This window comes from Cydia fagiglandana, chromosome 7, assembly GCF_963556715.1.
Source record: "Cydia fagiglandana chromosome 7, ilCydFagi1.1, whole genome shotgun sequence".
Classification (NCBI taxonomy): Eukaryota; Metazoa; Arthropoda; class Insecta; order Lepidoptera; family Tortricidae; genus Cydia; species Cydia fagiglandana.
This window is the reverse complement of record NC_085938.1, coordinates 19,232,401-19,259,746: the sequence shown is the minus strand read 5'-3', so window position 1 is coordinate 19,259,746 and position 27,346 is coordinate 19,232,401. Positions and strand designations below refer to the sequence as shown.

The 27,346-nt window shown below is 38.7% G+C and overlaps 1 protein-coding gene across 1 annotated transcript; it reads right to left on the bottom strand.

Annotated features, from left to right (window-relative positions):
* Positions 1-176: 176 nt before the first annotated feature.
* Positions 177-20,442, bottom strand: LOC134666102 (synaptic vesicle glycoprotein 2A-like). The gene is made up of 12 exons (XM_063523252.1): positions 20,255-20,442; positions 15,642-15,803; positions 14,637-14,799; positions 14,015-14,136; positions 12,683-12,930; positions 12,087-12,238; positions 3,336-3,468; positions 2,689-2,708; positions 2,344-2,440; positions 1,254-1,420; positions 798-925; positions 177-280 (listed from the first exon to the last, which is right to left on the bottom strand). The coding sequence occupies exons 1-12, from the start codon at positions 20,385-20,387 to the stop codon at positions 198-200; spliced, it is 1,608 nt and encodes a 535-aa protein (XP_063379322.1). The 5' UTR covers positions 20,388-20,442; the 3' UTR covers positions 177-197.
* Positions 20,443-27,346: the final 6,904 nt, after the last annotated feature.

Genomic DNA, 27,346 nt, shown 5'->3' with positions numbered 1-27,346 from the left:
ACTGTCACCGGTCACCGGCGCCTTGTGTTGTTGGTTGTTCATCATGGGTCATTTTTTTTTATTTATTTAGAACACAAACAGTCACATAATACAAATGTATTTTTAGTACAACGTAGTGTACTTAACATAATAAATAAATCTAACTAATAAATCTAACTGCAGCGCAGTAGACATCCTGGAGTTTTATCGTGTACTACCTATTGGGGAGATGAAAAGTCGTCAGATTTCTTTTCAGTAGTATTTTTGTCCGATGGCAGAAATAGACCCAGGGAGGCACCGGCTGAAACAAATAAAAGTAAAACATGTCGGTACAGATGCAGTGTAAAATTATTCTTCATCGCATTTTGACGGAAACGTATAAAACGTGTCTTGCTATTTCAGTCAGTCTCGGTACAAAAAGTGCTGAGTTTGAATGAAATAGCATTACAAATTCAAATTGGATAAGACAGATTTTTAAAGCTTTTAAAGGTGTAAAGTCTATTTTTGTACGTACAAGAGATACCCCGTTTTTTATTCAGATTAAAAAATATAACTTAAAGGAAGTAGTGGTAACTTATTCCTCCAAAATTAAATCTGAGTAACTAGGCACTGAATTACATTGTCGTTTACATTTTATTGTACCGTAATATTAGATATGCCCTAGCATTTCGGAAGAACATTTAATTACCACTACTTTTCAGGTTAGAAAAAATCTAATCTTACAAAAACGGGGTATAGTTATTATCGCATACAAGAATTACAAAAAATATTTTCGATTCTACAATAATCACATTTTAGTAGTGAATAAGTACGCTTACCGAATAAGAACACAGCTAGATATAAAAAGAAGTTGCTACAATTATTCATTAGTTGTCCTCCGATGATGTTGAAGAATATGAACGAAATACCCCGGCCGAACATCATTGATAGGCCGACAACCATGGCTCTGCGAACATAAATGTAAGATTCGTCATCGTTTTGTTCAATACTACCTTCTGCTTATGTCTTATTGTGTGTGAGATGATGATAATATTTAAACTGTACCTATGTCCTTCCACGGGACTTTCAAGCATGGAGATACATACACCTTGTATCTCCATGCTAAACTTTAGGTACTGTTAAAATTTTCCTGGCAACGGGAATGCAGTTATTTTATTGCCACCGTGTACAGTTAAATGACTGTCATTCTGATATGCATGTACGTTCAAATTGGCCTGTCAGTATGTTTTACAATTTTGATAAAAGCGATAAACATGTTGAAACAAGTCAGTCACCTCATATACGTAGGAAACAGTTCAACGGCATAGCTGGTGGTGATGCCCATGCAGACCACATTGCACATCATGCCGACGAACGCCACGACGCCCCACTCGATGGGCACGAAGTCGATGATCGCGGCCAGCGTGGTCGCGAGCAAGTGGAAGCCGATGTACGTCCATTTCTAAGAGAAAAAAGAGTAAATAAATAAATAAAAATAAATATTTTAGGACAATTTTACACAGATGAACCTAGTCCCACAGTAAGCTCAATAAGGCTTGTGTTGCGGGTACTAGACACATATATAATACTTATATAAATAGAAAATATCCATAACTCAGGAACAAATATTTGTGATAAACACACAAATATATGCCCTTACCAGGATTCGAACCCGGGACCTCCTGCTTCGTAGGCAGGGTCACTACCGACTAGGCTAGGAGGCCGTTAATAACGTTAATAAGAGTACTCGTAAATAACGTCAAATGTTGCCGTCTTGCTAAAATTCGAAATTAATTTCATAATAATATATTGTGGTAAATATGTCGATATAATTACAAGTATATGCCGACTTCATGTAGAAATACAGTAATGCGCTCGGCTAAATGTATGAACGGCCTTGATTCGCCGCTGGCCGCGCCGCCGGTCGCCTGTGTCCAATCCGCGGCCTAATACTTTAATGAGATTATGGGCCCGATTCGGATTATGAAATAGACATCTATTAGACATCTTATAGACATCACCAAGATACGATAACGATATGTTTAAGATCTAACCTGTCAAATTTGACATTTACGCGATTCTGGGGATACTCTTGAACGATTTCCACAGGATATGACTTAGAGATCTAATTCACATCTAATAGATATCTTACTCTATCTAACGTAAAAGTGACATCGGTTGCCCGAATTGCGCTGCAAAAGAGAACTAGTTGATATCTAAACTATAACGTATCTGGAATGGATCTAGTACGTGTCGTCTCTTGTGAATATCTTGAAGTTCGAATACTGCTGTATGAGTTTTCACCCTTCTAGCACTCAAAAGAAAGGGATGAGTATAGTTATCCCGGTTCTTACTAACAGACACGTAGTGTATGCCAGACTATACCTTCCCGATGTACTTGACGATGACAACGCTGATGATAGAGACGACGGTGATGGTGCACGCGAAGCCGGTGATGACGGCGAACGTGAACGGAACTATGATGTCGTCGCAAACCAAATAAAATTACCTTTCCGATATATTTCACGATGACAACGCTGATGATAGAGACGACGGTGATGGTGCACGCGAAGCCGGTGATGGCGGCGAACGTGAACGGAACTACGGTGTCGTCGCAAAAGAAATAAAATTACCTTTCCGATATATTTCACGATGACAACGCTGATGATAGAGACGACGGTGATGGTGCACGCGAAGCCGGTGATGGCGGCAAACGTGAATGGAACTACAGTGTCGTCGCAAACCAAATCCTGCAAAGTTTTTAAAATTAAAAAATCGATGATTTTCCACGACTCAAAGTAACTCCAGTTTACCAGTAATTAATATACATATTTAGCTATGATGTTAATGACTTAATTTGATGAAGTCTTATTGAGGTTACTGTAAGACTAGGTTGGTAGACTAGGTTGTAGTACAGTACATTTGTGTAAGAAAGTCCAATAATAATCTAATATTTGACCGGAGGGCTGGCAGCTACCTCGGCCAGAGAATAAGCCTAGCCATCCAAAAACGTAACGCTGCCAGCCTTCTGGGCACCATAATACACGAAGGTGACTTGGGGAGCATTTTTTATTTATAAGTTTAGTTTAAGACTTGTTGTAGGTACTCGTAGTTTAGTTTTTATTTTAATTTTAACGTTTAGTTTTTTTATTTAGTTCGTTATTCATTCATTTTAATAATATAACTAATATGAGCTTAAGAGTAACAAAAACTAACCGACTTCAACTACAACGTTGCAAAAACAATAACTAAGTTGCGACCAAAAAATAATTAATTGCCATTTAGTAACCTATTCCAAAGTCTGAATTACAATTAAAGTTACAAGATGAAAATTAAAGTTTCTCATATTAACTTAAAACAGGTAAATGTACACTAACCGCCTCAGTAAACGTAGTCTCGTTCCCTGAGTAAGTTCGAACGTTGAACATTTCGCAGAAACTCATTCCGGGCTCCCCCAAGTTCTGATAGTTGTTGAATATGTACGGCATCCATACGGAGAACGGAGGGCATCTGGAAGTAAAGTATATAATTATATTTTCTTAAATAACTTACCTTTTTTCTTAAAGAACATGCATTTTAAATTTATAAAAAAAAACATGTTCATCTTTGAATCACTAATTTACATACCTATATGACCAAATATCAACTTAATTGGTCCAGCAGTTTCCGAGAAAATAGGCTGTGACAGACAGACAGACGCACGAGTGATCCTATAAGGGTTCCGTTTTTTATTACACGACTGCCCAAACAAAAAGAGTGTATTGTGTTCAGGGTTCATGTTTGTATGTGAGTTTCTTTATTCCACCATAACTTCTGAATGCCTTAACCGATTTAGATAAATGATATATCATTAGAATCCTTACGTCATCCCGACTAACATAGGCTATGTGACGTCATAATAAAATCAATTTGGCGGACATAATACATGTTATTGCGTGATGTTTAGAAAAAAAAATCTTGCAAACCTATCGAGTGGGGCCTCAAAATGAAGAGCTTTGAAAGACGATTTAAAATATATATGCAACATACGCGTTCAAATCTTATTTTGGTAGAATAAGGATTCACAAAATGTGCTAAGAAAAATAAATCCTTCTATCTTATTGTGTGGCGGCGAACATCACTCACTGCGATTCCGTAACGTCACCGTTTTTAGAGTTCCGTACCTCTAAAGGAATAAATTAATTAAAAAATTAAAAACACGACTGGTGAATTTTAAAGCGAACTGAAAAGTTAAAAATAATGTTAATATGTTAGTTACATAAAGGGTCATGCACATTTATGACCGTGACTGTAGGTAGGTACGTGTGCATTTAGTTTCGATTGCAGTCGGGGAACCTTTTAAATGAAATAATGCAGTAGGTAAATGAAGGTCCCCGGACTGTAATCGACACAGCGACGAGAACAACGACGCCGCAACTGTAACGCAGCTGCAGTTGACGCCCAAACGTCACCCTTTCTCATTATCAACGCCATTTAGATATAATATTTTTTGATAAATTGTTAGGATTAATATTTGTATCTAGCTATAGTAAAGTTGTAGCGTATGGCCTGTTATGCAGGGTATATATATCGCCGTGTGTCTGCTACACTGCCACATCTCAAAAAACCGTTTTTTCGAGAAATCGCGTCTCAAAGTTGTGAGAGTATAGTTCAGGGTGTTTAATAGGATCTTACTCCTTTAGTTTTAGGTCTATGAATTTAAAATTTAGCTTTTTTTACTCGGAATGATATAACCCTCCTTATGACCACGCCACTTTTTAAAAGAAATGTATATTTTTTAAGACACAAGGCCCGAAAGACAGGTATTTAGAGTTGTGGCCGTATTGCAGAAACGTTTTTTTAAAGATTTTGAGATGCGGCCAAACTTAAACACAAAATTATTGGATAAAGGTTACCATGCAAATATAAATAAAAACACCAAAATAGTTAAAATCCCTTTATTTTTACCCGACTACGGCAAACGCAAAAGGAGGGTTATTATTTTGACCGGTATGTATGTGGGTATGTATGTATGTATGTTCATTTTTCATACTTTTTAGAGCGCGATTTGCAGTAGTCGGGTTTTAGTTTTTGAACTTATATCAACTTTGATAGGAACAAGATCACTGTACGCGATAATAATAATATGTGTAACTCAGCTAATTATTATTTTCTAGGACGCAACTCAAAAGCTTCATTTAAAACGTGTGCTATATAGCCACAACTCAAAAGTGGCTGTATTGCAGGGAATTGTCTGACAATTTATGGTCAAATCCATAAGGCCACTTGTGAGAAAAAGGCTCTTAAAGACCTTTTTTGCTATGGCTCTCGAAATAAGGTCGTAAATTGAACAATTTTGAATACGAATCTGCAATAATCCAGAAAATCAAAAATTTTGAATTGTGGCCGTATAGCAGGCACACGGCGATATGTCGGCGGCAGATCGTAAAATCGGGCATATCGAGATATTCCTAGGCATATCATGAAACGCCGCCATTTCATGATCAGACTAACGACCACCAGCCATATCGTTCAAACCTCAACGTTTGACGATTTGCCTAGCTACGTTTAGGCATATCAAATATGTAGGGTGTGATATTCCTAGGCAGATCATGAAACGCCGGCATTTCATGATATGCCTAGCGAACACCAGCCATATCGTGCACACCTCAAGGGGTGATATTCCTAGGCAGATCATGAAACGCCGGCATTTCATGATATGCCTAGCGAACACCAGCCATATCGTGCAAGCCTCAAGGGGTGATATTCCTAGGCAGATCTTGAAACGCCGGCATTTCATGATATGCCTAGCGAACACCAGCCATATCGTGCAAACCTCACGGGGTGATTTTCCTAGGCAAATCATGAAACGCCGGCATTTCATGGTCTGCCTAGCGAACACCAGCCATATCGTGCAAACCTTACGGGGTGATTTTCCTAGGCAAATCATGAAACGCCGGCATTTCATGATCTGCCTAGCGAACACCAGCCATATCGTGCAAGCCTCAAGAGGTGTTCCGTTCTTAACGTTTAGTTTTTAAGTAATTAATCGTGATTAAAAGAAATATGTGCACGATTGACGTGTAACTACAACGACGTCATTCAGTTCGTCATTCAAGATGGCGACCTAGTACGCATTTGAAGATATTAGAGTGGGGAAGTCAAGTGTCGACTCCGTGGTCTCCGTGCCGAATTCTAAAGATTACGTTTAGTATTATATTCTTTAACTACCTTTCTTAATTATAATGTGTTTTGTTAGTGCATCTATTTTTTTCTATTGTAGATTTTTGTTGCTAGATTCTTATTGTAATAGCTTTCAATAATTAAAAATAATTTCTGCATTAAATAAGTCAACCTCCGTAGTACTTTATTCCCGTTATAAAATTTTATGTCATACTATATACATATATAGTAAGATATGAACCTACAAGCTTAATGATTCTGAGGTTGATATGAGGGTTGCCCTTTTATTGTTTAAATGTGTAATCTAGAGGATAACAGTGCGATTATTTAAGGCCCGCTAGACATATTACTCTTTAACGGGCCTTAAATAAATAATTTCTGTGTAATAATTAATATATCGACATACTAGAATTTAAACATATATGCACATCACTAGTCTTTATGAACCATAGATTATAGACGGCATTAAACAATGCTACCAACACAATGATACTATTAGTGTTGCCATACATAAATATATTTTTAATTTAAGCTATACTATTGAATATAAAATAACTTATTAAAATAAACTAAAACTACAAAGAAATTAAAATTAATACTAAAATAAAAGAAACTTACCTATAAAATAAAAACCTAATTATAAAAAGAATACCCCCTCTAGCAGGTCCGCCTGTGGCATGGTACCCATTACGCTGGCGGCGTTTCCTCGCTGAACCGCCAGGGCGATTCGTTGCGAGAAATACGCGCCAGCTCTGGGATCCCCTGTGGCGTCAATCAGCCGTCCCGACAGGGCCCTCACAAAGGCCTGCATGTCGGCTGACCAAGGGCCCAGTGTCTCTACCGCGAGCGCCGCAAACTCGTAGTCCTTAAGTAAGGACGAATATTTGCGGCGCTTGAGAACCTGGGCCTGGTCAGCCGCGCCGCCGAGTAATTAATCAAATTTCTGCGCGCTTCTACCGTTTATCGATGCAAAGCCAATACGCACTTCACAACGATACAATATTGACATTTTAGCCAATAGGATCGTCCGAAACTCTCGGGCGGCACGCTCAGGACGAGCCTCAGCAGCGCCTCTGTTGGCGAAAACGAGAACTAGCGAGACGCCGCGGCATGTGGATCGACCGCTATCGATTTAAATCACATTATACGTATTAAGCCCCCAAAACTAAGTGTTTTAGTGATATATCGTGCGTGATAAAAGGCCTAACACTGTTTAACGTACCGCCGGCCGGCCTGTGAAAGAGGAGAAGGTGCTGAACGTAAAAAAAGAACTAGTGGCATCGAGAGGATTCCGCCATTGCTGCAGTATCAGGTCAGTCCAGTGCGTGATATCCTTTGGTTATTTTATCGTGTTGTACCGTTTATTACCGGTGAGTATAGATATTTATGCTCGATCCTGAATGTTGTGAATTAGCATTGCATCTCATTCCAAAACCGCGTCGTTTTGCAACAAGGGGTGATATTCCTAGGCAGATCCGCCGGCATTTCATGATATGCCTAGCGAACACCAGCCATATCGTGCAAACCTCACAGGGTGATATTCCTAGGCAAATCATGAAACGCCGGCATTTCATGATATGTCTAGCGAACACCAGCCATATCGTGCAAACCTCACAGGGTGATATTCCTAGGCAGATCATGAAACGCCGGAATTTCATGATATGCCTAGCGAACACCAGCCATATCGTGCAAACCTCACAGGGTGATATTCCTAGGCATATCATAAAATGCCGGCATTTCATGATATGCCTAGCGAACACCAGCCATATCGTGCAAACCTCACAGGGTGATATTCCTAGGCAGATCATGAAACGCCGGCATTTCATGATATGCCTAGCGAACACCAGCCATATCGTGCAATCCTCACGAGGTTATTTTACGATGCGCCCGGTATGAAGCTAGGAATATCAACGAATGCCAATGCTCTGATCGATCTGCCGCCTCTTTTATAAGGCAGATCGTGATATGCCTGGGCAAATCTTAGTCAGATCATGAATTGGCGGCGTTTCATGATATGCCTAGGAATATCTCGATATGCCCGGTTTTACGATCTGCCGCCGACATATATATGTCGGCGGCCGATCGTAAGATCAGGCAGATCGTAACGTTCCTGTGTAATGTTTTGACGATAGTCACATTAAACCGGTTCGTTAGGTTGCTTCAGATGCCCGAAGGGCAAACTGCCCAGAAATAGGAGCTCCGTCGACTCAGGGAACGAGTCAAAGATTTTCACGTTTCGCGATATGCCTAGGAATTTCACGATATGCCTCATCTTACGATCGGCCGCCGACATATATATAAGTACCTAACCTACATACGTATGCATGTACTAGCTGTTGCCCGCGACTTCGTCCGCGTGGAATCTTATCTTCAACATTTTACATCTTTAGTACCTATAATTTTCATATCCAAGCAATGTTGAAATTAAGTACTTTTCTTTTTTAGCTAGTTGTATGAAGTTTTAAGTCAAGTGGATTTTGATGTTGGTTGCTGAAATTACTTTTCTTGTATTCTCATAATAGGTACCTATGCCCTTATACAAAGATTCAAGTTCCGCATTCCGCACTCACAAAATATCTGATCTCCATACAAACTTTCAACCCCTTTCTCACCACCTTGGGGGATGATTTTCAAAAATGCTTGAATTAGTTTTCATGTTTTTTAATTTATTACCTTTTTTCCAATAAGTTAAAGTTCCTAGCTTAAAATTAAATTTACACCCCAAGACGAATTTTCATCCCCTTTTTAGCCCCCTTAGGGATTGAATTTCCAAAAACGTTGCAATTACTTTTTTTTGTAATCGGCTATTATTTATATCTTTCTAAGAAGTTTCAAAACATTTGTAATGGATTCAAACTTTGAACCCCATTTTAACCCTGTTAGGGGATGAATTTCACAAAACGCTGAAATTACTTTTATTGTCTTCTAATAGTATCCCCAAATACAAAGATTCAAGTCCCGCGCTCGAAAAAATGTTTGATATCCATACAAACTTTCAACCCCTTTTTCACCACCTTAGGGGATGAATTTTCAAAAACGCTGAAATAAGTTTTCTTGTATTTTAATTTAAAACGTTTTTACAAAGTTTCAAGTTCCTTGCTTAAAATAAAATTTGCACCAGCAGACGAACTTCCATCCTCTTTTTAACCCCCTTAGGGGTTGAATTTCCAAAAACGTTGCAATTACTTTTTTTTGTAATCGGCTATTATGCCTTTCTAAGAAGTTTCAAAACCATTTGTAATGGATTCAAACTTTCAACCCCTTTTTAACCCTGTTAGGGGATGAATTTTACAAAACACTGAAATTACTTTTCCTGTCTTCTAATAATATCCCTAAATACAAAGATTCGAGCCCCACACTCGAAAAAATATTTGATATCCATACAAACTTTCAACCCCTTTTTCACCACCTTAGGGGATGAATTTTCAAAAACGCTGAAATTAGTTTTCTTGTATTTTAATAATATATATTTTAACGAAGTTTCAAATTCGTAGCTCAAAAGAAAACTTTAACCCCATACATCAAACAAACAAACATCAAACATTTATTCAGCAAATAGGCCACAAGGGCACTTTTACACGTCAACATTGAATTTACATAAAAGCAAAAATAATAGCATCAACAATTTTATAAAATAAAACTAACAATTCAATCTAACGTATTACAATTACTAAGAGATGTATATGGTCTCTTAATGTCGAATTACATACAAAATACAGATAAAAAAACACACACAAAAAAAATCTATAATATTTAGAGGTGTAAATGTCTCTAGGTGTCAGAACTATAAGATTATTATCAAGTTATCCTTAGAGATGTATGAGGTCTCCAAGAGTCAATATCCTGTATAATTAATACATTCATTAAAAGAAAAGAAACATACGAGAACAGAATGAGGCGTCTCACTGTAATTAATTAATAAAAGTTACTAAGTATAATAGCTCGTGTTAGCTTAACAGACCAGTCTCCACAAACAGCACCCGTTCACGAGTATGACGCGTATCTCAGCCATCGCCTCCCTCAACCTTCATTCGGGAAAGTGGCGACCCGATCAACAACGCCACCGTAAGCAAAGACTTTTAAGCGAGCATGACATGTTCAAGCTACCGGCCTATATTAATATTAAAATACAAACTTTATACAAACATTATTGACGACCGGTCTGGCCTAGTGGGTAGTGACCCTGTCTGCTAAGCCGATGGTCCTGGGTTCGAATCCCAGTAAGGGCATTTATTTGTGTGATGAACACTAATATTTGTTCCTGAGTCATGGGTGTTATCTATGTATATAAGTATGAATTTATCTATATAAGTATGTATATCGTCGCCTAGCACCCATAGTACAAGCTTTGCTTAGTTTGGGGCTAGGCTGATCTGTGTAAGATGTCCCCAATATTTATTTATTTTTATTTATTTATTATACATACAAACTTTAATCCCCTTTTTAACCCTGTTAGGGGATGAATTTTACAAAACGCTGAAATTACTTTTATTGTCTTCTAATAGTGTCCCCAAATACAAAGATTCAAGTCCCGCGCTCGAAAAAATTTTTGATATCCATACAAACTTTCAACCCCTTTTTCACCACCCTGGGGGATGAATTTTCTGAAACGCTGAAATTAGTTTTCTTGTATTTGAATTTGATACTTTTTTACAAAGTTTCAAGTTCCTAGCTTAAAATAAAATTTGCACCCGAAGACGAACTTTCATCCCCTTTTTAACCCCCTTAGGGGTTGAATTTCCAAAAACGTTGCAATCACTTTTTTTGTAATCGGCTATTATGCCTTTCTACAAAGTTTCAAAGCATTTGTAATGGATTAAAATTTTCAACCCCTTTTTGACCCTGTTAGGGGATGAATTTTACAAAACGCTGAAATTACTTTTCCTGTCTTCTAATAATATCCCTAAATACAAAGATTCAAGTCCACCACTTGAAAAATTTTTTGATATCCATACAAACTTTCAACCCCTTTTTCACCACCTTCGGGGATGAATTTTCAAAAACGCTGAAATTAGTTTTCTTGTATTTTAATAATATATCTTTTTACGAAGTTTCAAATTCCTAGCTTAAAAGAAAACTTTAACCCCATACAAACTTTCATCCCCTTTTTAACCCCCTTAGGGGTTGAATTTCTCAAAATCGCTTCTTATCTCTTGTACAGTAAATGCAATCTGGTGTGCAAATTTCAACTTTCTGGCTTTTGTAGTTTCGGCTCTGCGTTGATGAATCAGTCAGTCAGTCAGTCAGTCAGTCAGGACACTTGCATTTATATATATAGATAGCGCATCGCGCGGACCAATAGGTTAGTTAGCAACCGACAGTGTGCGTGTATCATTCCTTGTCCTAACCTCAAACCTTACAATAATAAAAAAATTACACGTGGCGTAACATGCATTGAATACAACTCGTAAGTTAATTAGACCTTTGACAAAAAAATAGGAAACTTGATGGGTATTCAAGTCTGTTGATGTTAGAATAATAACATTTATTCCTGCTTTAATCTCGGTTTCCGTTCAATTCCCTGATCTAATATTGGCCAAGTATCCTTTATTCATCATCCTTCTTAGGCTAGGGTTTTTATAATATGAATATAAAAGTAAAATATAAAAACACATACAAAAAAAAATACATATAAACACATTATACCTAACCTAGGGTGCCGCCAGCAGCGGGGTAAGGCCCAAGCTACCGGTGGTCAGGGCTGCAGAGAGAGGAACCGGCCGACTATCCGCGCCGTGTCCAAGATCACCGCCTCCTGCATCTGACCCTTGATCGAACCACCCAACGAGAGTCTCTCAAGACGGTGGTCGAGACTCTTCGCTATGAGACCGTTCACTGAAACGACTATCGGGACAATGATCGTCGAATCAACATCCCACATGGCGGTTATCTCGTGAGTCAAGGCTAGGCACTTACTTGGCCAAGTATTATTATTAGCTCTGCTCGGGTCTGAATTGTCTACTCACATACAATATGTTGGAACGCTAATTCCAAAAATAAGCAGCGTGTTCTTGAGGTGCTTCTTATTGAACAACGGCGTCGTTTGATTCCATATTGATTGGAAAAAGTTAGAGCTCTTCGTTCTATTTTCGTCTTCATTTAGAACAATTTTCTTAACCTAAAAAAAATGTTAAAGAAATCGAATTAGCGTTAGTTATATTTATATTACATGCAGAATATTTAATGTTTGTCGTGACAGTATTATTTTGTTAATTTATATGTGTTATTAAATCTTTATCTTTCAGTCAAAAATATTGTTATTGTTGTTGTAGCTGATGTTAGACTTTTAGGCGAATCATATAAATATTGGTCTTTGGAACGTCAATTTTGAACATTAACAAATAATTAGAGTTAGACCAAGAAAAGTCTGTAGAGATTTTGACGTTTGACGTTTAAACTAACACCTGCACTGTGAGTGCTGTCAAAATCTCTGCAGACTTTTCTTGATATAACTCTTTTTACCAAAACGCTTTCAATTTATTTTGCTATATCTCGGTAAAGATTAACAATTCTAACAACAAAACTTTCCTTTTATAACATGGAAAATTATATAAGTACTTACGCTTAATTCATCTTTGCTTCGCCCACTGTTGACAGCAAACATCTGCTTCAATATTTCCAAGCCCTTGTCATGCTCGCCTTTCGAAACGTAGAACTTAGGGCTCTCCAACACATAACACTTTAGAAGGAAATAGTTGAGGACACTGAGGAGAGCGATCACTTGGTTAAGCAGACGCCACGGTCGGTATATGAAGTTGAGGAACGGTATGTAGAAAGCAAAAGTGAGTTGAAGGGTTGGGTATGCTACCGCTGGAACAATAAGTTTTCATATAAATTCGGGGATGCATTTAGCACACCATTCCGAAGTAAAAATACATAAAAAAAAACTTTTTTAAATTCCTCTTCACGCTTAAAACCGATCGTGTTGAAATTTGGTATAAATAAGGATAGAATATAGGATACATACGTATATATTTCATCGAATAAATCATCGTTAAAAGATGTGACCTAGACAGCTTCCTGAACAACGGCCGGAGGAAGCACCGAATCGGGAATCGTGGAAATTAAGGGGAGAGGCCTTTGCCCAGCAATGGGTCACTCAAATAGGCTAGGGAAAAAAAAGATGTGAAGGTAAGTGGAGGTTTGTATGAGAATCATTAACCGCTGAACTGATTTAGATGACATTTGAAATGGAGCTATCATCTAGCACATTGAGATGGTCTACATCTTTGATTTAGTTGACAATGATAACAAACGTGATGAACCTAAACTTAAACAGTTATTAACCTCTGACGTCGCCGAAGCTGAATCCAATAATAATATGATATTTAAGACTACCCTTCTAGTAATTCCCCGAATAAAATTCCTTTTGGATCAGCTGGCGCTTGGGTTTGTTTATAAAAATGAGATCTGATGCAGAATTCTTTACATCAGACGGTAACCTATTATTATGCGCGGGCCTATAAATAGTTTGGAAGAAGTTACCAGTTATGCCGGGGTCACACTAACGGGAAACGCCGTTGATTATCGAGATAGGCCCGGTGCATGAACTATAGGGGCCGTCAGATTTTTGGCGCGAGGCGTGAATGTGTCGTTTATGCTTCCGATGAATCCCACAAGAAAGCAAAACCTACTATGCACAAGGAAACGTACCGACGAAAAGGGTAGATGGTAGCTTGCTTTGGCAATGTACATGTGCACATGTTTCCGATTCTGGCCACAGGATAGCAGGCCCTCCAACACGCACGGTCCATATAATCCCAGTGTGGTTGTATGAAAAGTGTCCCGGCGTTTTCCGTTAGTGTGCCCCCAGCATTAATAAGTATAGGAAGTATTTATAAGTAAACAAAATATTTCCCTTCATGTTTTAATTGCAGAAAGTATTGAAACTTACCACAGATAACAGCTTGACTGAACATAATGCCAGTTGAAGCGTAGAGAAGGAACCGCGCTCGGTGGGTCTGCAGCGTGCTCTCTCCGAGCAGAGAAAATATAACGGCATTCGTGCCGCATGCACTAAAATAAAAACATAATCAAAATTTTCATACTTTTATAAGTGTGATTTGGTTCAAATTTTGCGTTCATGTTTGCTAGATAAAACTGCAAATTTATATTAAACATAAGAAAATAAAAATGATAGGCCTTATAGTGCTGATGCCTAAAGCATGACTTATGTTAGACCGGGCCGTGTAAGGGCCTTTCAGCGCATCGTTTTCTATGGAAAGCATCGCGTGAATGCCTGTCATGTCATAGAAAAGTAAGCGCCGGAAACTATGTCCCGGACACGGCCCGATCTAACGTGAGTCATCCTTTATGCGAATATTTCAGAAAATGTAATAAATGGGTACTTGTGGTTTGTGGTAAAAAATATTTAAGAAAACAATTCAATTGAATTGTTTGTTTTGAGTGCAAAAACATTTATAGGATACAATTAAATCGAGATATCGTATCGTGACAAATAATAGTATTGACTTATTAAAATAAGATTTATGAATATTAAAAACAACACTACTTACAATATAGCAGAAAACAGTTTAGCTGCCATCAGAAAGATCCAATGATTAGCAAAACTACACAAGAAGGCAAAGATAGCTGTGCCTATTATAGTAATATGGAGGGTGTAGAGGCGACCTCTGGTGTCGGCGAGGTAGCCCCAGAAGTGAGCACTTGCTATTACACCTGCAACAATACATTTAACACTTAAGGCCCGCTTGCACCATTCTACTAACCCGAGGTTAACGGGTTAAACCTGGAGTTACCATGGTTACCAGTACAATTTGACACTAAAATAACGGTTTAACCGCTTAACCCCGGGTTATTGGGATGGTGCAAGTGGCCCTTAGCCTGGCACTAACTATCGGCATGGCACGGCAAGGGATCCTTCGGCGTATTGCCTGAGAACGCATGAGCAATGCCTCGGCATTCCTAAGCATACCTCGGCATGCCTAAGGATGCCTCGGCAATATGCCGAAGGATCTCTTGCAGTGAGTCTTACAAATATCGCAATGTTCGTCTGCAGCTTAGCTCAGTGATTCTTAAGCGCTTCACACACCTTAAGTATTTACTTAAGATGAAATAGGAGCTGAGTTTTAAATATTTTAGGTAAAAAATGTAAATATACCCGTCTCGCTAACCTTTAAAAACAAAATATCAAAAAAAGCAAAACGGTCTGACAGAGATATTGACAATATCAATCTGTGTTGAAAAAATAATTTCTCTAGCATCAAAATCCACGGAGGAAACAGTCGAGTACGTTTGTATGGAGAAATGACCACTCCTGTTGGCTTTTAGCCAACAGGGACGCAGTTATATGTTAGACCATGATAGACACGGTAGAGATATCTGCATCTCACTTCTACGTATTGCGGCGTCCCTATCGTCAGTTACTCAATAAATGAGATGAGGTGAGGTTTTACTACGCAACGCCTTGACAATAGAGGCGTCTTCAGATATTTGTGAGCGCCCTGGCCGCTCCCATATATCTGATCGCGACTGTACATAGGTAAGTATACAATAGTTACCCAAGATAGGCACTGAGCCGATGATTCCCTTCTCAAACACGCCGAGCTCCAAGTCGCATTGACTCGTTGCTACAATAATGCCAACGCTAAAAACCTCTGCAATAGCGGCCAGCAATGAATAAATGCTGAGAATCAGCAATCTATAGTTGTACTTGCCGAAACCTGTAAAATATAAAGTCTGTGAAGTACGGATGATTAACACAAATAATTTATCTATTAGATGTGAATTGGATCTCTAAGTCATATCCTGTGGAAATCGTTCAAGAGTATCTCCAGAATCGCGCAAATGTCAAATTTGACAGGTTAGATCTTAAACATATCGTTATCGTATCTTGGTGGTGTCTAAAAGATATCTAATAGATATCTATTTCAGAATCCGAATCGGGCCCAAGGTCGCCGTTCTCATACCAATGTTACGTAAATATAAATAAACATTAAGAACCGAGAGCATAATGTTTAAATAGTCTTATCAGAAACAGATGATTCGTTATCAAGTTTACATTGGTACAACCATGACATTTTATTGTGGCATATTTAGCTTCCTAATTAATTTTGAGTAAGTATTTATAGCGTTTACAGATACATAAATGTTCATCACAGGCACAGAGTTTGCTGCATCTTTTCTGTTTCACTTTGACCGCATGATCATTTTAGAGGGGGCTTTCGCAAAATTGTAGTTTAAATATTGAATTTTTACTCGGTTTAATCAAGGACAAATTAATGTTATGAAATAACTCACACGAAAATTAGATTACGTATACATATTTGCTAGATAGAATAAAATTACGAAAACATAAAATTTATCAATTTTATTCCTTATGAAGACACACGGCATTTTAGGTAGGTAATAAAGAAACATGAAACATGTCTAATTTCATGAAACATTTATTTTCAGTTCCATAATTTCTACATCATTGCCCTGCAGTGTTATTTCAGTATAAAATAGCTACGAATTGGGATTCTAACAATGCTTAAAATATAATGTCATAGCGATACGATACCGATCTGTCAGTGTAAGTATAGCTATAAATTATAATACAATCATTTAATCTTCTTCTTCTTCTTCTCCTGAGCCTATTTCCCATGTCTCTTGGGGTCGGCCCTCCTAGTCCGAAAACGCCACTCTGGACGTTTCTGTGTCATTTCTGGTTTTAAATCCGTCGTCTTCATGTCTTTGGAAATGGTCCCCATCCAGGTAGTCGGTCGGCGTCCTGGGCCGTACTTAGGTTGTTCTATTTCCATGACGGCTCTGGTCATATGCTCTTTGCTTCGCCTCATGACGTGACCGTACCACCGTAAGCGATTTTCTTGAAGCTTGTCAGTAATACATGCAACTTTAAATGTTCCCCTTATGTATTCGTTTCTGACTCTATCTTTCATGGTTACACCACCAGACCACCGCAGCATCTTCATTTCTGTGACGTGGAGTTTTTGTTCTTCTGATTTTCGCGTGGCCCAGCATTCGGATCCATACATTAAAGCTGGTCTGATTGCTCTCTTATATATGTTTCCTTTGATTTCTATAGGCATCTTCGCGTCACAGAGAACCCCTGTTAAAGATCTCCACTTTAACCACGCAGCTGTTTTGCGGTTTTCTATATCTTTGTCAATAGATCCTGTAGATGTTACAACAGATCCTAGATATTTAAAGTGGTCCACTTGTTTTAAGGGGGTGTTGTCCAGATATGGTTGGTGCATCACGTTAGTTGATGCTGATTTTCCCGAGAAGTTACAGTACATGTATTCAGTTTTAGTTCGACTCACTCGTAGCCCTCTGCGCTCCAAAGCTATGCACCATGCAGTTAAATCAGTTTGGATCTCTTGAACTGTTTCCGCTATTAAAACTATGTCATCAGCGTATAGAAGAGACCAAGGGGCTGGTTTTTGAAGGTTTTCAGTGACATAGTTCATTACCAGGTTGAACAGTAGTGGGCTAAGAGTAGAGCCCTGGTGGACCCCGACATTCACCTCAAATTCCGCACCAACACCAGCAGGGCAGACAGTTCTAGTCTTGATATTACGGTACATGTCCTTTAGAATTGCGATGTAATATTCAGGGACTAGCTGTGCTCGTAACGCTTGCCAAATGAGCTCTCTTGGGACACGGTCGAATGCTTTTTCAAGGTCTATAAAAACTAGATGGAGGTCTTTCTTTAGCCCTTTATATTTTTCAAGTAGTATTCTAATAGTATGAATAGCGTCTATTGTGCCTACTCCGCTGGTGAAACCGCATTGATTTGACGTAATTGTAATTAATTTTTCCAATCGTTTGGCTACTACGCTTTCCCAAATCTTTAATACGTGTGAGGTCAGCTTGATAGCACGATAATTCCCACATTCTGCCACATCCCCCTTGCCTTTATAGAATGGAATTAAGTTGCTCTGTCGCCATCCATCAGGCATTATCCGTTCTGTAAGTATGAGGTTGAACAGGTTAGTTAGCCATATTAAACTTGCGTTTCCACAAATTTTTAGGAGTTCCGATGGTATTTCGTCAGGGCCCGTCGCTTTGCCGTTTTTCATCTTTTTAAGGGCAGCTTTAACTTCCTCTGGCGTTATCATTTCTATTACACCATGTACTGGAGGCAGGTTAGGCATGGGTTCTTGTGGAAACTCCTCGTTTAATAAGTGGTTGTAGTATTCGTGCCATCTGTCATTGATGTCCTTATCAGAGGTCAGAAGTGATCCTGTGGAGTTTCTTATGTATTTATTTTGTTTTATGTCCTTAGTTTGATTGTTCCTAAATTTTGCTATTTTAAATATTTCTTTATCTGAATCAGCTTTTTCTAATTTACTGTACTCGTTCTCCCTGGCAGCTGCTCGCGAGCATGCAACCATCTTTTTGGCAAGTTTCTTTGCTTCATCATACCTTTTACGGTCATCCTCGGTTTTGGATGCTTGCCAGGTCTTAAAACACAGCTTCTTCTCTAATAAAATAGACTTTACATCCTCATTCCACCAGTTGGGATCTTTATTAGACTTTCGTTTACCCGTGCTAGTACCAAGTACCTCCTTGGCTATGTTTGTTGTGTGGTTTTGGAATTCGTTCCATACAGTATTGACATCTTTCGCTACTTGGACTTGAGCTTCCACAAAGTCAGCCACATTTGAAGCCAGCGTTCTTCCTTGAGGTTTTTGAAGATCGTACCACTTTATTCTTGGTGTAGCTTTCTTTCTGTAGTTATTATTCCACGATGGCATTTTTAGACACGCTACTAATAGTCGGTGTTGTGTGGTAAGGGGTTCCCCTGGAATAATCTTACAGTCTTTGAAGTACTTGCGCATGGGATTATTACAGAGGATGTAGTCGATTTGAGACGCATTTACGCCACTCTTGTAAGTAATCAGGTGTTCGTCTTTTTTCTTGAAGTGTGTGTTTACTATTGGCATATCAAAGATGGTTGCCATTTCCAGAATATTCTGCCCTTGTGCATTAACAGTGCCATAGCCGTAGTTTCCATGGACTTTACATCCTACGGGGTTTAAGTCACCCGCCACAATTGTGTTCTCAGTGGTAGGTATACCCTGAAAGATGTCCTGTAGCTCTTGCCAAAAACAGCTCTTCTCCTCGCTTGTGCAGCCTGCCTGGGGTGCGTATATTGAAATAATATTTAGACAAGGTTGTTTATCTAAAGCCAGTTTTACTGACATTACTCTGTCACTGTAACGCTCCACGGATATGACACGTTGTTTTAGTTGGTCATCTAAGATAATACCGACGCCATTCCGGGTATTATTTGTGCCGTGGTATAGAAGCTGGTAGCCCTGTCCGATGTCCCTGGATTTGGACCCTTTCCATTTTATTTCCTGTATGCAGCATATATTTATGTTGCGTCTGCGTAATACCTCTGCTAGTTCTTGGCTGCGTCCGGTTAGAGAACCAAGGTTCCAGGTTGCCAAACGCATATTAGTAGCGTTTCGTCTAATTTCGTCGCTTCTGGGGGACGCCCTAACATTTTTTGCTGCTGAATACCTCTGACCGTCGCTTGAGGGGGACGCCCTAGCATTTAAATTCCTTTTCTTTACTTGTGCTTTCATATTTCGGACTAGGAGAAAGTTTTGTGGCTTTGGGTTTTACAGCCGGTTGCCACCTGACGCCAAGGCTGTAATCCTTCTGAAGGACCGTGAACATACAATCATTTAATGCAATTGTTATTTAAGTATAATAATGACACTTTTCCATAAACAATAAAAACGCTTGATATGCATTCACACTTCAAAATGTACATTAGGTCACACTTATAATATTAGTACCTGTATTCCTCTCGTCCGTACAATACAGTTACTTACTTACTTGCTTAAATTCTGTAAAAAACTGGTGACAAACGGACGGACGGACGGACAGCGGAGTCTTAGTAATAGGGTCCCGTTTTACCCTTTGGGTACGGAACCCTAAAAATGATTAGTGGTCATTGAATTACAAAACGATGATGTTATAGAATAGTCAATGATATTTTTGTATTTTTTTTCCTATGTAGATTTTTGAGACTTTAAGGAGGCGATCGATGAGGCTTCAATCGTGTAGGTACCTATTTTTTATAATCTAGACGGTTAAAGGGTTAAATAATTTGCAATCATGTGTAAATAGTAAGATAAATTTAATTCATAGTTACCTGCTAAAACTAAAGCGTCTTCAAACTCGATTTCTTCATTATTCTTCAAGTTTCCCTTTTTACTCAATTCTACTGTATCTATATTATTCCCACAAGGATTCTCACTTACGTTATTTTTCGTATTTTGTGACATTTTGAATAAATTATATACATTTAGAGTAGAATTGCACCACAAGTTATCTATACGACGTTTACTCCGTCATTAACCAACATGACATTTAAGACGCCTACATTAAAATATCTACAGTTACGTATAAAAGCAAATATGAATGTGCTGCTATCAATATAATATTTAGTTAATTATAACTATTATCTGTATAATATCAGCAAAGGTGAATTCTTACAGATCTGTTTCAAACTTCAGTCAATTTTAACTAATGATCCAAAGGACTTGAGCCCTGTTAGCTCTTTTTTTAGGACTCGCCTCATCTCTTGACGCCTAAAAGGTTAAAAGCCTTTTTCATTTAATTAGTAAAATAGGCTTTTAGCCTTATAGGCGTCAAGAGATGAGGCAAGCCCTAAAAAAGAGCTAACAGGGCTCGAGCCTTTGGATCATTAATTTTAACGCAAATAAAATTGAATATTTCCAAAATTTGGAATATTTAAAAATATATCCCTGTATATTTTGCTGATTGCACTAGCAATCAACCAAAGCTGGTATCAATAAAATATTATTAGTTCATTTTATACTGAATAACGAAATATTCCTGCCTAGTTTCCAATAGAGGGAATTGGCCTAGCAAAAACCAATATTGCCAGTAACTGTGGCGAGTGCGCCGCCGTTTGAGCTTAATTTAATTTGCCGGCGAACGAACGAGGGCTCGTGTAACTGAAAACACAATATCGGTCCAATTACACTTACAATGTTAGTATTTGCATGAAATGGTGAGTCTAATGAATACTCTTCCAGCTACAATGTTAAGGCTATACATGACGAGTAGCATTATTCCCGATCGCATTTTTCCCCACTCGCGTTAGTTCCGCGTAGCATTATTCCCGGTCGCATTTTTCCCCACTTTTCATGGACGTCACACTAAATTAATAGGTTAGGTAGGTTAGGTTCGTTAGGTAGCTTCAAATGCCCGAAGGGCAAATCGCCCAGAAATAGGAGCCCCGCGAAGCGTCTGGATGTCTTTAAAGTGTATTTTAAATAAAGCAATAAAAATATTATATTATTTCATATTCACCCTATGAATTTTATGAGTACCTAGATATGTAGGTATGTACATCGCCAAAATCCTTCGACGTACCGGAGCTCTTTGTCATGTAAATCAACTACTCAGACCCTCAAGAGACTCGATTCAAAGAGAAATTTTATAGATTCTTTAGTTCTGAATAGACAGTAATGCTTTGACGCATATAATGTAATGTCCTTGGTACAGTCACCTGCAATAATATGTTACTCTTCGAAGGCTGCAAAAATATGCGACACGCTCATATGGCTCTACAAATAAGATCGTGTCAGATATTTTTGCGGCCTTCGTTGTGTAACATATTATTGCAGGTTGTACCTATAGGTAGAAACTTAAGAGGGGCCGACACAATATTGTAATCTACGGCTCGATTCGAGAAATGAATTAGATCTCTACTAGACCTCAACAAGTTACGATATGGATAATTTAAAGATATTGGTAAGATAGATATGTCTTTGACGTTTCCGCGATTCTGGAGGTCCTCTTGAACGATTTCCACAAGTTGTGACTTAGATATCCAAGCAACATCTAGTCGATATCTAATGTAAATCTAGTTGATCTCTATATCGTCTCTAGATCTTGTGATTATCTCGTTTCCCGAATACGCGTGTTAGTCAAGCGTAAATATGAAAAACATCACACGAGACTATATTTGCAAAGACAGACTTCAAAACCTTAAAAGGTTGAAGTTGACTCATTATAATGTGGCTGACAGAATTGACTTTCTGGCATATTCTAACTTCAAGATATTTACAAGAGACGACACGTACTAGATCCATTCTAGATACGTTATAGTTTAGATATCAACTAGTTCTCTTTTGCAGCGCAATTCGGGCAACCAATGTCACTTTTACGTTAGATAGAGTAAGATATCTATTAGATGTGAATTAGATCTCTAAGTCATATCCTGTGGAAATCGTCCAAGAGTATCTCCAGAATCGCGCAAATGTTAAATTTGACAGGTTAGATCTTAAACATATCGTTATCGTATCTTGGTGATGTCTAAAAGATTGTTAATAGATGTCTATTTCATAATCCGAATCGGGCCCTATGAGTCCGATGAGGTCAAGTTTCCCCTTTAACCTGGAAGGTCAAAATAGCAGTCGTTATCGTAAAAGCTAGTTCAAGTGCCAATTCTTACACCCAACGCCAATTTCGATACACTACACCTAACCTAACCGTAAACATTAAGATGTAAAGGAATAATGGTAACATTCCATTTCTGACCTCAGCTGCACGACTGGTACTGAACGCGTCGCTGTTATTGTCAATTTCCATAGTAAAATGAACAGTATTGCTGCTGTCGTTGGAAATGGATTGTCACCTTAATTAGGCGCCTAATCAGTAGTGATTTCTGAAAGCTATATCTGAAAATGTGACTTTAAGAGTGGAAACTCTTTGAATATTATCGTTATCTATTTGACTTCAATCAGTACCCCTACTATGAGTTTAATTCAGCGACGGAATATAGGTACATGGTGAATTTTAAACGCCGATTAGCATTGCCCGGATTTTTGGTTGCGGGAATGAATTCCGGCCTGATTCGAACTTTAACTTTAACTTTACTTACGTCAAAATACTTGCTAAAGATACGACATGAATCGAATATGTGTCAAAAGTGACATTTCATAAAAAAGCGTCATATATCATATATTTAACAAATTGACGTAAGTATCTTAAAGTTTGAATCAGGCCGTTCGTGTGTTTTTGAACTTTGTTTTATAGTACATTTCGATGCTAGTGCGGAAGGTATGTCATTACTTCACGAGTACCGAGATATCTTGCCACGAGCCGCAGGCGAGTGGCAAGACTCGGGACGAGTGAAGAATGACATTTCCGCACGTGTATCGAACGACGTTTTTTAATACAGTTGCGAAAAAATAAGAAAAACATTGTTAATCGTACACTAAACAAAAGTGGTAACAGTGACAGCTCGGTTAGACGTCGTCTTTAAGTATATTATATCTATGGGCGTTTGGCAGCTATTCCGTTCCATTCAGTCAACTTATTAAGAACGGAATTTTCAATATTGAATATTAAAAAATAAACGTGTTATAATGATGAAGAGGTAAGTAATTAAATATGAAATATGTAATATTTTTCGTATTCTTACATTAACGGTAGGTTTTTATGCTGATTACGACGTTTAAAGGAAACTAATATTAACACTCATCAATAAGTAGTCGTGAATTGGAATAAGTATAAATTTAAAAAAATTGGAAAAGTAAAAAGCACTAGTTCGAGATAACCAACTTTCCGCACGCTAAACAGCTACGTAAAGTAGCACTTTTTGAGCAACTGTATTAAAAAAATAGTTACCAAACAATGAATTAAAAACAAAAAGTCGATAAGCTCCAAACGGGCTTAGAAATGTTCAAATAGATTTTTATACAGTTTTTAACTATTTTCTGGCTAGCGTAAAACATGGCGCACACAAAAATCCGCGGTATGCTGATTAGGAACCATAAATTCTTCTAATTCAGTAATTTTAATAGCAAAAAAGCACTATTCCGTTTCTAAATCATACGTGTCTTATACTGCCGTATTCGAATTACAAGGTATTCACAAGAGACGACACGTACTAGATCCATTCTAGATACGTTATACTTTAGATATCAACTAGTTCTCTTTTGCAGCGCAATTCGGGCAACCAATGTCACTTTTACGTTATGGCTCCTCTACACGATGGGCCAGCGCCGGCCAATCCGAGGGACGCATTTATGCGTTAGAGGGAGCAAGTAATATTGCTATCTCATTCTACCGCATGGCCGCGTGCCTTGGAGTGGCCGGCGCTGGGATATCGTGTAGAGGAGCCATTAGTTAGCGTAAGATATCTATTAGATGCTCGGAGTAATTAACAATGGAGCCGCCATTAACAGGCGTTCCCCTCTGTCGAAAATAGGCGGCCAATGGTCAACCACATGTCAACCATATGTATAGACTGACGTTTATCTGACATGACGTACCTATACATTTGATGTGCCCCTCCCCCGCAAAAAACGGCATACTATTTTGTACCGAAAATTTAGGACATGGCATCTCCGTTGTTAATTACTCCGAGATTAGATGTGACTTGGATCTCTAAGTCATATCCTGATGAAATCGTTTAAGAGTATCTCCAGAATCGCGAAAATGTCAAATTTGACAGGTTAGATCGTAAACATATCGTTATCGTATCTTGGTAATGTCTAAAAGATATCTATTAGATGTCAATTCCGAATCGGGCCCATAGTAAGGGTCCTGAACACTCCATTTGGCGTCGAGTTTCCACGATATCTACTATTTGCATGTCAAAGCTAGCACCGTAGCGGGTTCCCGAGAAATGTCTCGGGAATATTATGAATACATAATAGCAATTTTAGACATCTACAAGTTCATTGAAGGAAAATGAAATATTGAAAACACTCTCAAATCTTTGAGGAAGATGACACTCTTGAATGAAAATTGTCAGTTTTCATTGGTTTTAGCTTCCGTTTCCTTTGTAAAAGTTTGAGGCCCATGAAATATTTAACCTGGTGCCGCCACCATACAAAATTATAGCCAAGGAAGTTAGAATCTTATTATATATTCAATTAGGTTGAATTTCATTTGTTCGAAAAATTTACGAGACAAATGTAATGCTACCTACTTTGCTTTAAATTAAGGTTGACATTCCATCGAAACTGAGTGTACATCCTATTGTACATTGGGCGGCACGAGGTTAATAGGTAGTTAAGTTAATTAGAAGCTGAGATTACTAAGATACAAAGATAAGCTTTAGCTTTTTAGTCTTTAATTAGGTATCTCATTCATCAGGAGTATCTATTTCAAAGGCGAATCACAGAATAACGGTCCCCGATTTTAGATGAAAATATTCCTTTTTGTTTCAGTACTTCCGTACATCTAAAATTTCAAGTAAATTACCTAATCGCAAAGTTTTTGAATTCAAAATCTCTATTTAGGCATTTTAAATCTATGCGTTATTTTATTATTACATTAGTACCTAGTAAAAGTAGTAGTAGTTCAAAAAAGGTGATAACAGCCTATTGAAGAACTACAGACCCATCACGCTTCTGAGCCATGTCTATAAGCTGTTTTCAAGGGTCATCACGAACCGTCTCGAACACAGACTTGATGACTTCCAGCCTCCCGAACAAGCCGGGTTTCGAAAAGGCTATAGTACCATAGACCACATCCATACGCTGCGGCAAGTTATACAGAAGACCGAAGAGTATAACTTACCATTATGCTTAGCGTTTGTGGACTATGAGAAAGCCTTCGATTCGGTGGAAACATGGGCGGTGCTTGAGTCTCTTCAGCGATGCCATATTGACTATCGGTACATCGAAGTGTTGAAGTATTTGTATAGTAACGCCACCATGTCGGTCCGAGTACAGGAGCAGAGCACGAAGGCCATTCCATTGCAAAGAGGCGTAAGGCAGGGAGACGTTATCTCTCCGAAACTGTTTACTGCCGTAATGGAAGACGCCTTCAAGCTCCTGGAATGGCAAGGACTTGGCATCAACATCAACGGCGAATACATCACTCACCTTCGGTTTGCCGACGATATCGTAGTCATGGCAAAGTCGATGGAGGAACTCAGCATGATGCTCGATGACCTCAACCGAGTTTCACAACGGGTGGGCTTGAAAATGAACATGGACAAGACGAAACTTATGTCAAATGCCAATGTTGTGCCCATCCCAGTCTCTGTTGGGAACTCGGTACTCGAAGTTGTTGACTCGTACATCTACCTAGGACAAGTAGTCCAATTAGGTAGGTCCAACTTCGAGAAGGAGGTCAACCGCCGAATCCAACTCGGTTGGGCAGCGTTCGGGAAACTACGTAATGTCTTTTCGTCCGACATACCTCAGTGCCTCAAGACGAAAGTCTTTAATCAATGTGTGTTACCAGCGATGACTTACGGCTCCGAAACGTGGTCTTTCACTATCGGCCTCATCTCAAAATTCAAAGTCGCTCAACGAGCTATGGAGAGGGCTATGCTCGGAGTTTCTCTGCGTGATCGAATCAGAAATGAGGAGATCCGTAGACGAACTAAAGTCACCGACATAGCTCACCGGATTAGCAAGCTGAAGTGGCAATGGGCAGGCCACATTGCGCGCAGAGAAGATGGCCGATGGGGTCGAAAAGTGCTCGAGTGGAGACCACGGACTAGCAAACGCAGCGTAGGACGTCCACCCACAAGATGGACGGACGACCTTGTTAAAGCCGCCGGAAGACGCTGGATGCGGGTGGCTTCCAACCGGTACGAATGGAGGTCCAAGGGGGAGGCCTATGTTCAGCAGTGGACGTCTTATGGCTGAGATGATGATGATGATGATGAAAAGTAGTAGTAAAATACTTTATTGTACAAAAAATTAAAACAAAATAGGAAAAACCACACAGTACCACGGCGAACTTTCCCTTCAGATATTTAATCTATTTCAGTTCATTTTTGAGCAATTAAGGGAAAATTAGTGATGTACTTACTTACATAACCGGCATAAAAGAAGTACCTATTTAATATTCTAATAGATAATAAAATAAAATAAAATAAAATAAATAAAAATAGCCTTTATTTCCCTGAAAGGTATAGGTACATATTAACTTATTTAACGTATAGAACTAAAAACTAAATTAAAATTAAAAACTAAAATTAGGTGGTAAACTAAATATTGGTTTGTTACGTGGGAATCATCCATTTCTGGACGAAGGCCTCCTCCATCTCATGCCAGTCGTTCCTGTTTTGGGCCAAGCGGGTCCAGTGGTTTCCGGCCACTGCCACTATGTCATCTTTCCAGCGGCGAAAAGGATGTCCGTGTTTTCGTTTGCCCTCTGCTCGTCTGGTGAACCAGTGCACAACACGTTGACTCCATCGGTTGTCGTTAAGTCTTGCGACGTGTCCGGCCCATTTCCATTT

Excerpts from the sequence above, each read along its gene's own strand:
- LOC134666102 (XM_063523252.1), bottom strand. The coding sequence starts at position 20,387 with ATGTCACAAAATACGAAAAATAACGTAAGTGAGAATCCTTGTGGGAAT. Across the intron at positions 12,931-14,014 it reads CAGTCAAGCTGTTATCTGTG|CGGTAGCATACCCAACCCTT; the intron begins GTAAGTTTCAAT and ends TTATTGTTCCAG. Across the intron at positions 3,469-12,086 it reads AGCGTTCCAACATATTGTAT|ATGCCCTCCGTTCTCCGTAT; the intron begins GTGAGTAGACAA and ends CTTTACTTCCAG.